This window comes from Mirounga angustirostris, unplaced genomic scaffold, assembly GCF_029215605.1.
Source record: "Mirounga angustirostris isolate CCGP_5_RB_7025 unplaced genomic scaffold, mMirAng1.0.hap1 SCAF_4, whole genome shotgun sequence".
Taxonomy (NCBI): Eukaryota; Metazoa; Chordata; class Mammalia; order Carnivora; family Phocidae; genus Mirounga; species Mirounga angustirostris.
The window spans coordinates 11,530,090-11,543,281 of NW_026991712.1; the positions used below are offsets into that span (position 1 = coordinate 11,530,090).

General features: G+C 49.4%; 1 protein-coding gene across 10 annotated transcripts in view; it reads left to right on the forward strand.

Moving 5' to 3' along the window:
* The window catches only part of ASAP1 (ArfGAP with SH3 domain, ankyrin repeat and PH domain 1), a 348,641-nt gene that overhangs the window by 314,227 nt on the left and 21,222 nt on the right, over positions 1–13,192 (forward strand). For 9 of the 10 annotated variants that reach the window (XM_045895867.3, XM_064587866.1, XM_064587865.1 and 6 more), the window contains one exon: positions 10,201–10,371. The exons of the other annotated variant lie outside the window; for it this stretch is intronic. In XM_045895867.3, coding sequence (XP_045751823.1) covers positions 10,201–10,371 — 171 coding nt within the window. The remainder of the gene's footprint in view (positions 1–10,200; positions 10,372–13,192) is intronic. 10 annotated transcript variants of the gene reach the window in all.

The window sequence follows — 13,192 nt, forward strand, 5'->3', positions numbered from 1 at the left end:
AAGTTACTCTTTTCTACACTAAGCTTTCTGTCTTCTGGAGATGTTGGTAGTAATAGCAGTAGATAGTAGTTATTCATGACAGGCCCTAAGCCCAGCACTTCTCATGTTATGCTCACAAAATGAGGTGGGTCCTGCAGTTGCTGGCATCATGCAGACAAGGGTACTGGTTCAGGGAATTGAGTGATTGGCCTCACGTTTTCGGATCTCTGTGATTCTAACCCAGGGCCTGTATGACCTGAGCCCACTCCCCTGGCCTTTCTGATAAGGATTGTTTTTCCATGAGACATTACCTGGGAAGAATCTTAGCCAGAAGAGGGGCACTGTGTAGTGCATTGTCCAGTGCCTCCGCTGGGCTGGCCAAGGGCTGATGGCCCACCGCCCTGGTCTGTGGCAACAAAGTGCTTGTCCCGTAGCCCACATCCACAGAGAGTGCCCCGCTCTGAAAGTCCGCCTGTTCCCGCCTCTACAGGGACGAGTTGAGACGCAGAAATGGCGACATTCAGGAGTCACCCGAGCCAGGGGGAAGCTTGGGGTTTGGTCTCTCAGCCAGCGAAGGCAAGTGCAGGCTTCTCCCTGTGTGCTCAGCCCGTGCTCACACAGGTTCCGAGGGCCCCTCCGTACACAATGCCATGCCTATTTGAATCACACTGGGGCTATTTTCTGAGAATTGTGAGCTTTATTCAGAACAGTGTTTTTTCAGAGCTTATTCTCCATTGAAATAGTGTTATAAATGGGAGCTGTGTTCTTAGAGAGACCCCAAATGGCCTCATAGATCATAAAATAGTGGAGAAATGTTAAAATAAGGTTTTGGCCTAAACAGCGCTCATCAAAGATAACTAGCGACCGTAACGGAAGAGTGACAACACGCGAGCCAGTGGTTTGACCCGCCGGTGTTTCTCTTACCCTTCCATACAGTATGCTAGAATGTACGTAAATAAAGTTTCACATTCTTACTCAAACACGAACCGCTCAAGTTGCAGATGCATGCAGCGCGGTAGGAGTACTGCCTTGCTGCCCACCTCTGCATAATCCTGTTGCCCTATCAGGGTAGCAATCGGATAAGACCAGAGATTTCCCTTTCTGTACCCAGAGAGGACCACAAAGAATCTTTAGACCAGATAAAATAATCGAAGAAAACTCTGGAAGGGTTCATATCCCGTGATTGTGGTTACCAACATAATAGTGATGACCTGTCTAGACAGGGTGGGCCTGTACCTGTTCAGAGAACCTCCAGGTAATTGAGAATCTTGGAGAAGGTCTACAAGAGAGAAGGACACCAGTGTCCTGGGCACCAAGAGGCTGCCTCACCTCCCTCCACCCCTTTCTGTAATTTTATCTCAAGGGACCACAGAAACCCATAAAATATTCTGTCTGACTTGATGCCAAGCATCTGTCTCCTGCCTTGAATAAATTCCAACTAGCGCTTTACCAGAGGCCCAGAAAACAAAGACCGAATGTATTAAGTGATTCAGCTGCTAAGTGCACAGCGACTGGCCCATAGCAGCAACTGTGATCAGCCCTGGACAAGCTACTTCCCCCGAGGCCTACCCCCCAAAATCCTGACACTGAGAATAGAAATTCGTCTCTACTAGAACCCAAGGGCTCTTCCAGGCTGCTCATAGGGGGACATCAGATGTAGAGAGACGAGGCAGCACAAGCTCCCCTTGACTTTCTAAGTGGCTTGAGGAGGGTCCTGTGCCCTGCAGCTAGCCTGGCTCGCGTGCCCTTATATTTGGAAAAGTGGCAATGCTTAGAATGGAGATCTTAGAAGACATTGTTGAAAATCAGCTGACACTGTGTGCAGAGATAATTCTCCTCTGTTTTGTGGCCCTTATGTGTTTTCCATTTCATTCTGTTGAACTGGTAGAACCATTTGCATGAGAACAAGGACGTCTTGAATCTGTCGTTTGATTTGCTCATTTTCCGTGGAAGTGATGTCCAGGTCTCTGCTTGCAGCAGTGGTCATTTCCACACTGTGAATTTAGGGCTTGGATGGATGGCAGCTTCCGGCGAGGTATCCTAGGATAGCAGGCACTCAGGATAAAGTCCCCGCTAATAAGAGGAGTACAGAGGGGAAAAGAGGAAGGAATTACTGAGTCAGCACAGGAATATTTTCAAGAATCTCCAGCTGCCTCATCAGAATGCAGGGAAGTTTGACCTAAGTTGCCGTCAAGCAAAGCCCCCTTGTGCTTGAGCAGGGCTCCAGTCGGAGTGGGGAGACTTGGCAGTTCAGCACCCCAAACTCACCACCCTTGGGCCTTAGACACATTTTGCTGCCTAACCTCTTCAGATGTGAAGTCCGGTGAGAGTCAGTGAAAGCTGTAAGATTAATTTAAGTATGCAGACGTTTCTCCCTCATGATCAGCACCTGCCCCCCGCCACACACTTTACATATGTTTGTTAAGACTTGAAATTCTTCAAGCTTGCCAAAACTGGTTTGTTTTTCACCTTTGAGCGAAAAATTAATGTCCCAGAACCTGGATTTTAGAGAGCTGGAAGGATGCTGAAAGGTGATCTGCTGCCCATTATACAGCTGAGGAAACTGAGCCTGGGAAAGGGTGAGGAACTGATCTCGGGCCACACAGTGGCTGTTAGAGGGTGGAAAGTAAAAATGGCCCTTAGGACTCACCAAACCAAACCTTCTGGTTTATTCTTCTCCCACGTTGAGGAAGGTGCTTGATCACTGTCTTGCCTTCCTCATGGTCTTGTCCTCAGAATCCAGTAAGACAGTATGTGGAGAAAGCATTTTGTAACAGGCAGAGCCCTGAAGTCCTGGGAGAGGCACCCTTGGGACTGTCGGGCTGTGGCCACAGATGTCTCTAGAACACGGAGGAACACGGGCAGCAGCATGGTGCCGTGCGACCCGTCCCCCAGAGCAGGGGCTGGAGACAGACGCTGCGTGCTTGTGGTTGGCTGGTTTGATTTAACTGTTGGCAAGTGACGTTAAGCTGGAGAGCTACAGTTTTCTCCTCTCGTATGGTTGCACATCTTTTTTTTTTTTAAGATTTTATTTATTTGAGAGAGAGAGAATGAGAGAGCACATGAGAGGGGGGAGGGTCAGAGGGAGAAGCAAGCTCCCCGCCGAGCAGGGAGCCCGATGCGGGACTCGATCCCGGGACTCCAGGATCATGACCTGAGCTGAAGGCAGTCGCTTAACCAACTGAGCCACCCAGGCACCCACGGTTGCACATCTTTAACAGCGACACAGACCGGCCTGACACGGGATGTTATACAGGTGAATGCGGCATAAAGGGAGCATCTAGCCGAGCGCCTGGCACAGAGTCGGCGCCCCGGGAGGGCCTGCTGCTGACACTGCACCCACCGTAGCTCCTCGGCTCTAAAAACGGCTCCTTTGGGGAGAAAAGGTGCCACGGTGATGTCCCCCCAGTCTCATAAATGAGCAGGTGCTCTGAAGTGAGCTGGTGTGACGCAGGCATCGTGTGCTCAAGGAAAGCATTTGTTAGGTGAACGAATGAGAAACGAGGGATAAATCTGGCCTCAGGAAGCTTACTTGACTTACCTAAAAGAACTAACTTCTCAAGCCTTGAGACCCGAACCGCTGCCATGTCAGTAACAGTTTCCTCCCGTCTCTTGGTGGAGTCGGGACCGTAGAATCTGGCATGAAGCGGCACCTGTGAATATCGGGCGAATACCCGTGTGGCTTGAGGCTGCGCTTCAGACTCTGTTGTGGATTCCTGCCTCCGACAGGCTGCAAACCTTGGTCTGAGCCACCAGCAGGCGGTCTACACAATGGCCGCACGGTGCTGGCCGGCCGACGGCCCCGGGCAGTGCTCGCTCGTGGGTGCTCATGTCACAGAGAGTGCGAACCAGGTGCCCCCCGCCCCCACTTAGGTTAGAATCCCAGAGCAATGCGGGAGAGCACCACGCCGTCTGAGGCACATCCGTCTGTGAGCCACGCTGCGGGGCCCTGGGCAGCCGTGAGCCGCTGTGGGGCCAGCCTCCCTTCCCCCTCCTTCAGGAAGCGTCTTTCCCTGGCCCTCCCCGAGAGATGGGGCTCCTGCGAACATGCTCATCCTCTCCCTGCCCTGGGCTCTTCTTAATACTGAGCTGATGGTGTTGAGCTTCAGGGCCTTCGTGTGAAAAACAGGATTGGGTGCGTACCTTGCTGGCTCGCTGCTGAGAGACCATGAATAATGTCTGTAGTGACTAGCACATAGCGAGCATCCCACGGATGGGAATTTGTTTGATCCTACTGCATGCATTCGGCTTAACAAATGGGCTGGGCCCTGGGCATACAGTGAAGGAGGGAGAGAAAGCTGCAAGATGTGCCATGCAGGGCGGCCCCGGGTGCCACAGAGTGAGCTGGCCTTGCATCCCTGTGTGGAGCAAGTGCACTGTGTCCGTGCTTGCTGAGTGAATAAACAACAGCGGGGTCTGTGAAATGTGTGGCCAGAGTCAGGAGGGGACACTCTTAAAACTACTCCAGATATCCTGGGGGTGTGATAGTTGACTTGTTGACTTGCCGGAAGTCTTTCTACAGAGTCTGAGATGTGTGAGCACGTTAGACAGCATTTCTGTGGCTTTCATTCGAGGCCCATGGCAGTCATTAGAGAGGGTGGGGAGGGGCAGGAAGGGAGAGAAGGTGTCCTCAGGACATGAGGCTGCCGCCTCATGTGCATTGCGGAATGATGGCGGCTGGCCTAGGAAATATTTTCTTAGTATCAGTGTTATTCCTATACCGGAGACTTTACAGTTTTCCTGGATGTTTTCTTAACCTCATAGGAGGATAGCCATTTGAGTGGCTCTATATTGAAACATCCCGTGGGCTGTCATCCCTGACCCATGTCGATTTTTTTTTTGCCTATTTTTATCAGTCTCCCCTGATCCTTTTTAAAGCATGGCACATCTGTCCTCTTGCAGTGGCCACGTTGCGGGCTGAAAGTGTGTCTGGGATTTTTGCCCTCAGGTGTGGCCACAGGCACAGGCTTGCTAACAAGCCACCCGACTGCCAGGTGTGGAAAGCAGAGGGAATCGTGTTGTGCCTCTTGCGTACGGAGACGTCTGGGGAGCCGTGTAAGAACCACCTCAGGCCCTTGAATGCGGGCACTGTGCTGTTACTTACTGGAGTCCTGGAAGGAGTCTGAAGGCTGGGGAGTAGCCCATGCCCAGGTGTGCAGCACGTGTCAGTCCTGCGTTACCTGCCGTGCTGGAGCCCAGCCCCGCGCTGAGCACGCGCCCTCCCAGCGCTCCCCGCACCCTGCCATGCCTCTGTTTCCCCACCCGAGAGCAGTGATGGTAGTGCTTTCCTGCTACACGCAGGGCCCTTCTCACCATAAGTACACTGTGTCTTTGTCTGCCTTTTTAAGATTTTATCTATTTTTAAGTAATCTGTACACCCAACGCGGGGCTCACACTCAACCCCAAGATCAAGAGTCTCAAGCTCCACTGACTGAGCAGCCAGGTGTCCCATCTATAACTTTCTCAAGTAACAGACTTGTCAGCTCTACACCATGAAAAGCATTTGTCTTGTCCAGGGTTGTGTGTAGATAGAATTTCTGCTATTATCACTTATTATAGATGGCATGGCGTGTTTAGAATATGTACATTGTGTTTCTGCAAATAATGTTTTCAAAAATTGTCAAGACAGTTTTTAAAGCCATCCTCTGAGTCTTGTTTTTTTTACTTAAAATTTCAAAGGTGTACTTTTATTTGACCTCCCAGCATGGCAGACCTTTGGGTGTTCTGTTTTACTAAAAACCAAATGTACAAGGACAGTGAAAAAGCATCCTCCTGAGTTATGCCATGAATGATTTCCATAGACTTGTATTGTGTTCAGAATGTGCCAGGAACTGAGAGACATGAAGACGACATGAATCTTACCCCGAGGGAGCTTTCAGTCTGGGAAAGAAGAGAAAATTCAGCTAGAATGCAACATAGAGAACATAGAGTGCCATTTAGCCTTGTGGAAGGTCACAGGTAACAGCAGTTGCCCCAGGGCAAAGGGGATGGGTTAGAGAAGACTCTGGATGAGGTTCTGATTGGGCTGACCCTTCACTGATGAGGTGCAGAGCTGAGGAGGGAACACAGTTGGGCCAGGGAGGACGTAGGGCCGTTCCCAGGAGGAGAGCAGGGTACCATCAAGGATCAGCGTCCAGCCTTGAATCACACAGCCGGATTCATGTGTGTGAGTGGCTAGTCTCCTAAACTCTCTGAGCCTTACGTCTCACCACCCTGCAAGCAGATGATCATGATGGCAGTGCTGCTTTACAAGGGCAGTTCTGGATCACGTGTATAAACCTCTCCTCGGTGTTAGGTCAGGCACACGATACTCCGTAAATGGTGACTCTACAGAACTTAGGGAATGTAGAGGGAGATTTGAAAAGCATGCTGATTTTAGGAATGGATTTTTTAAAAATACATATTTTAGGAATGGATTTTTTAAAAATATGTATTTCAGTGTACATGCATGGCTTTGCAGAAGGACAGTTTTTCCAGGCTAAGTAGATTCATTTCTTTGTTGTTGACAGTCGAGTCCTATCTGATGCGGTTTCATTTAAACCACCTCTGTAGTCTGTGAGTATATTATTATAGTCCCATAAGGGGGTTTTAGTGAACAGAGGGAACGCAGGTCTCAGGAAATAGCCACAGCCTTTTGTGAGTCCCAATGGTTGGGCCCAGGGATGTAGAACAAGAGCCTTGCAAACTGCCCAGGGTGAGCATAGTGGCTTTGAGATGGACAGTGACCTCGCGTGCGAGCTTCCTGAGCCCTGGCCACGTGCTGGGCACACGTCTGAGGTATAGACCTCAGTTAGGGCCTCCCCGAACTGATGACCCGGAGGTACTCATGGCAAGGAAGCCCCCAGGAGTCCAGTGGGCATCTCTGGAGCTGAAGACACAGGAGAACATCCAAACAGAGTGATCGGGAGGGCTCATGGGATTGTGGAACGAGGCTCACCGTCTTGGGAAGAGCCGAGGCTGTCTCCTCTGGGAAGACCTTCTAATGATTTCACTCACCTCAGACTTATTTATAGCAGCTCTGGAAGCTTTTTCGAGCCATATTTTTAAGAAAGAAGATAATTGGACATAACAGTGTTAGTGGCAAATGAGGAGTGGGGCATTTTCTCTTACTTCCACAGGCCCCTGCAGGCTGTCCACTTCACCTCCAATCCTCTCCACCCTGTTAATCTTGCCTCCCACCAGTTCTTGTGTTTGTTTGATGCTGTGTTTATTCTCTTTTGTTTTGTTTTAGCTTTCTTTGTCCTGTCAGAGTTGCTTCCTTCCTAAGCCAGGACTTAGATTATTGTGCATAAAACATTCCTTTTAGCATTTGAGACTAGTTACTAATTTTAAACGTCTTCTGAGATCTTTAAATCTTTTATTTGACACAGAGCACAAGCAGAGGGGATGGCAGAGGGAGAGGGAGAAGCAGGATCCCCACTGAGCAAGGAAACTGATGTGGGGCTCAGTCCCAGGACCCCGGGATCATGACCTGAGCCGAAGGCAGACGCTTAACCGACTGAGCCACCCAGGCACCCCTGAGATCTTTAAAGTTTAGGTCTGCTTTTCTGGGACCTTATATGGTGTTTTTCAGCCTTTTTTTAACTCGTGCCCTACCAGCCAAATTTTATACCTCCCTTTCTGTAGCTGCTATTACAAAACAATAGGTGGGTCTGTGTGTGTGTTTTCTGGCTGTGAAATTACAGTATTGAATATTTCTTTTCAAACTTAACATGACCCTACTATTTTCCCCTATTTCTAGTATTTGGTTGGTCACCCTAAGTGAAACCCTTCTGTTTTCCTTAAAAAGATAGAAGTAACAGTTCATTCGTCCATTTATCCAATACTATATTACTAAATGCAGCTTACTATACACCAGACTAGAAAAAATCCTGGCCCTGGTAGAATTACAGTCTGGTGGGGGAGACAGGCAGTAAACAAGGAAACAATAATCAATATCTGATTACAGATGAAGAAAGTGAAAGAAAGGGCCATAATCCTGCAAAGAACACTGATGCCTTCATTTCTGAAATGCTAGCTCGGGAGGCTGGATTTTGCTCAGTTTGTGGTTACAGGACAACTCTGTGGTCGGATCACTCCTGAAATCAGGTGCACATTCTACTTTGCTCAGAGACACAGGCCTGTTAGTGCCTTGTCGTTGGGCATTTTTGTCACTTTTAGATGCACTGCCTCAGAAGATCCCTAGGTGGCGATAAAGATGAAAGTGCTGGAGAATTTCATCATTGTCTAGTCTCTGTTCTCCGCGTATTTCCAAGAGGAAAGTTACACTTCCTAATACTGAGCATTGGCTGTTGTCATCAGGGTTGTTTTCCTATTGTGCCCAGCACACAGAGCCCAGTCCTGGCTTTCAGGAACAGCAGCGTGAGGCGAGCGAGCACCGCGCCGCTCCCAGAGAGCTGCACTGTCGGCTTCACACCCCATGGCAGGGAAACCTTACACACTCCAAATTCCTGCTTTTCTGACTGCAGAAGGGGGCAATAATGAAAAATCAAGGGGAATATGAATACGTTATTTTTTTTTTAAGATTTTATTCATTTATTTTAGAGCGTGCATGCAAGTGCGTGAGCGGGGGGAGAGCGGGGTGGGGGGGTAATCTACAGCAGACCCCATGCTGAGTGCAGAGCCCATTGCAGGGCTCGAGCCCACAATCCCAAGATCACAACCTGAGCCAAAACCAGGAGTCAGGTGCTCAGTCGACACGAGCCACCCAGGAAACCCACAAACACATTTTGAAAAGTACAAATCATTATACAAATGCAAGGCTATAGTAACAGTCACTTTATTGTTATGAAATCACTTGTGAAACTGCAGGACTGGTACCATAACCAGGTGCTAATTTGGAATTTGGAGTAAGAGTAAGGCTTTCGTGAGGTATCACATCAGTAGGACAGAGAGGGTAACCTGTAGAGCTCAGGCCATTGTATCCGAAAACGTGATGATCTTACTGAGGTTGTCAGTATTGATTTCCAAAACAAGACTGTCTCTGAGAATCACTGGTGTAAGTCAGTGCTGGTGCTGACCAGGAGTCAGTAATGGGAAATGCAAGGCTTATTTTACCAAGGAAGGAAGCCAGCAGTAATTAAGCTTTTCTTTTAATACACAGAATATAAAAAGCTCTTTTGGGGCCTTTCTGGATCACCAGGTATCTACTATCCTGTGTTAAAAATTTGCTGTGGCAGTGTTTTTTGTTTTTTTTTTCCTCCCTCCTTCCCTTTTTTTTTTTTCGTTAACTGCTTGCAGAAACAGTTGCCCATGAACACAGTTAAACGGTGTACCTGGGAATGCTCCATAAAGAGATGCTTGCCACGGTGCCCAGTATCCAGTGCTTGGCACCCACCGGCCACTCAGCATCGCTTTGAATAAACAAAACTAATACCATAAATACTAATCCTGTAACCGCTCTTGAAAACAAGCTCCATTTTTTTCTTAAAGCATTAGGTTGGAAAAGTCAGGTTTTGCAATAGTGGTTGTGTGTGTGTGTGGAATAGTCATCGTTACTGCCATCCCGTCTTTCCCTCTGGAGAAAGTGGAGTCTTTTTTTAAATCTACAGGCATCAATGTCTAATCTGTGTAACTTACTCAGGCTTCCAATAGGTGGTTTATGATTTCTAGAACAACTCAGAACTGAAGGAAAAAAAGAGTTTTTGAATTTCTCTTTTTTGAAGGAATTCTTTACATTGGATTCTTCATTCTTGATAAAAGTTATTAAAAAAAAAAACTTCAGGCAAAGATTACAGACCAAAGGAAAAAGTTGTAGTGAAGAGAAAAATCCTGTGAACATTTCCATGTCCCACCCTGTGGCCCCCTGAAGGGTTAGTCTCTACTCTGTTCTTTCCCTGTTGATTTTGCTAGCAGTGCTGTGTGCCTTCTTCCTCCATGGATGTCGTGATGGTCCCACCAAGTTATTCATTTAAAATGTATGTTTTATTTTTCCCATGGTACCTAAATGAGGATCTTAAACCCATTAGCATTCCGTGGGGTGGGCATTCCCTTAAAAGCACACACTTCCCTTTCTTTTCTTGTGATTTTTCTTTTTTTTTAATTTTACCAGCAATTTTGAAACTGCTCTTTGTGAGCTGCTGAGTCGATGGAATTGGCCATATCCAGCTTTGCGCTTTGTCTGTGTTCCGTACCACATGTGGCGTGTGGAAGTAACTGCATATGGTTGTTCTGTCTCTGAGACTGGGATTAACCTTCCTGCCCCGTTCGATTCCTTTCTAGGTCCAACTGGCCCACCTTCAACACTCCCTCTAAGCACCCAGACCTCTAGTGGCAGCTCCACCCTGTCCAAGAAGAGGCCTCCTCCCCCACCACCCGGACACAAGAGAACCCTGTCCGACCCTCCCAGCCCACTACCTCACGGGCCCCCAAACAAAGGCGCAGTTCCTTGGGGTAAGTCATCCTAAAGTCAGGGCCAGCGCTGCCCGGGCCAGGCAGTGCGTGGGGTGCAGCGGGCAGCGGGCACCTGCACATTCAGCAAACGGGCCAGCCTGCACACACGCCGGGCGAGGGCTTGGATACATATGCGTGAGACTGTACTCAAGGCCAAGCAACATCCTAGAAGATATTTAGGATCATTTAAAAGCCAGAGCAGTACTAAAGTGCTGAGCGTTTCCTGGGCACCAGATACCATGCTCATAAATCTCTTTCAATCACAGTAGCAACTCTGTGCAGTGGGTATTGTCAACCTCACTTACAGATGAGGAAACGGAGACTCAGAAAAGCAAAGTCATCCATTCTCACAACAGCCAGAATATAAGTCAGAAGGTTTTCTCAACATGTAAATCAAACACAGTCACTTCTCACCTTTAACGCGTTCCTGCTGTGCTTCAGGGTGAACGCCAGCTCCTTGGCCCAGGACCTAGGGGGCCCTGCAGGGTGTAGGGCTGACCGTCCAGCACCCACCCTCCGCTCATGCCACACGGCCTCCTCACTGCTCAAGCACACCGGGCTCTCCCTCCTGAGGCCACTCCACTCCTGCAGCTGTGTCCTGCGCTTCGCGAGCCTGGCTCCCTTTTGTCCCTCCCGGCTTCAACGCTTGTCTCCCGACCCCCCTCTGTAAAGGAGCTTCCTTCCCCCGCCATTTCCTTCAGACCACCTGTCACTGTGGAGTAGTACTCTGTGTTTGGCTTCTTGGTCTCTCTAGAATGTAAGCTCCACGAGAGCAGGGACTCTGTCTGTCTTGTCTTTTGTGTCTGCAGGGCCTAGCATCGAGCCCGCATGTAGTAGGTCCTCCGTAATCACCTGACGGTGAATAAATGTGCACAGAGTCAGTTAGCGACATTGACTGCAGACAAATTTATATCCACGAGGTACATAATTTCCATCTTTCCTACCTTTTTAGTTCCCCAGAACTCCTCGCTAGCCCACCAGCAATTGCAATCAAGCACCAAGAGTCTCCCCGGCGCCCAGGGGGGTCAGGCCCCTGACAGGCATGGAGAGAAAGAGAACCTTTGTTAGAGGAGCATGCTCGTTCCCACGGGCACCTCCTTCTGCCCATGAGTTCCACTGTGGCTTCTTTTCCCTTGGGTTTCTGATCGTAACTGATAGGTAATTCAGCTGAATGCATTAGAGGGCTTCTTCAAAAGCCTATGCGAAGGTGTTGTGATCCTTTGGAGTTTTTGCAAAAACCCATACTCACCCATATGCAGGTTGGCACCCATCTGTCATCCGGCCGCGGCGCCACAGCGAGCGTGCGAATGTGTCTGTGTGGTCGGCCATTCCCTGCGCATGTGTGTCTGCCTGTCGTGTGGGCCTTCTCGACCCATCCGCTCAGGGAGCCCACAGCCTCGTGAGGGAGACAGACCGGCAAGCCAGGGAGTGAGTGTTCTTGACCGTTGGGGCTGACATGTTAACGGACTACTGTGGAAATGCTGAGAAACGGTGTCAGACTGCAGGGGAAGGCTGTGCAGAGGAGACATTTGTGGAGGGCGGTGACAGGTCAGCTCCCCAGTGAGACAAGCCAGGGAAGAGTAGCGGAGGCTCCCGCACGCAGCGGCGTGTTACATGTGTCCTTGACGTGTCCATGGGTTGCTATCCCCGCCTTCCAGACGTCCCCAGGTTTCATCCAAGAGGACTTTCCAAACCCAAATAACATTCTCCTGAAGGTCAGACCTGTGCAGGTTTTCATACCACAGATCATAAACTCACCTTTTCCCAATTTCACTAAACGTTGATCCTGTTGTTCATCGGTTTTTATTTCCGTGTAAAGTTGATGGTGCCTGTATTCGTCCTACAGGCTCAGTCGGTCTACAATTAATTTTACGAAATTTCTGTTTTCTGGCTTAGGAATCACTTTCTTAGATTTCTTTCCCGTCACTCAGTAGCAGGACTCGTAGCTGCTGGTCTTTTGTTTGTTTTTTGTTTTTGTGGGCAAGGGGCATTTTTCATTAAGAAACAGAGTCACCGCTCTGTGAGAGTTGGTGCCCCCAACAGGGAGCCTTTCGAAGACAGGGGCCCCGAGCCATCTGCTGGTGGCTCTCCGCAGCGAGAGCCTCCCACCTACCACCAGCCATGAGGGACGAAAACCAGAATCTGTCTGTGGCCTAGTGACAATTCTCCACGCCACAGACTTTGGTGGTCGCTCATAAACAGCCCTAAATAGTAATTCTGAGACTGTCAGGGCCATTCTTTCTGAGTTAGTGTGGGCGCACGTATGTGAGAGCTACCTAAAGGCCTGGTCTGTCCCTGCCTAGTTCCCGCTGACATGGTGTTCCAGAAGCCAGAAGCGGGATCCAGACTATTAATAAAACACAAGGGGGGATCAGTCTCCTCGGCAGCATTTATGATGCCTACAGCTTCCCTCTGTGGACCCATCATTAGGATCTGAGCCCAAGAAATGGATACCAGCATGAGGGGACGGTACAGGTGTAAGCCTCTGGCTCTCCCAAGGCCTCACCTTCCCACAACATGCCTGCCATATAGATACACCAGGTTCCCGAACCACATTCTTTGCTCTAAGATCTGAGCCTTTGCTTACAATGTGCCTCAGCCTGGAATATTCTACTCATTTGTGTTAATGCTTAGTCCTCCTTCGAGATCTGCTCTCCAGGGCCCCGTTCAAGGGGCCTTCCCAGTCTAGCCACCCCCGCACTCCCAGCCTGGCCCCTCTGGCACAGGGTTACCACGGTGGTTCTGTGTGCACCTGTGTTTCCCAGGGCATTCTGAACTCCTTACAAGGGCACGTGCTGTTTCCATCTCAGAGCACAGTGTG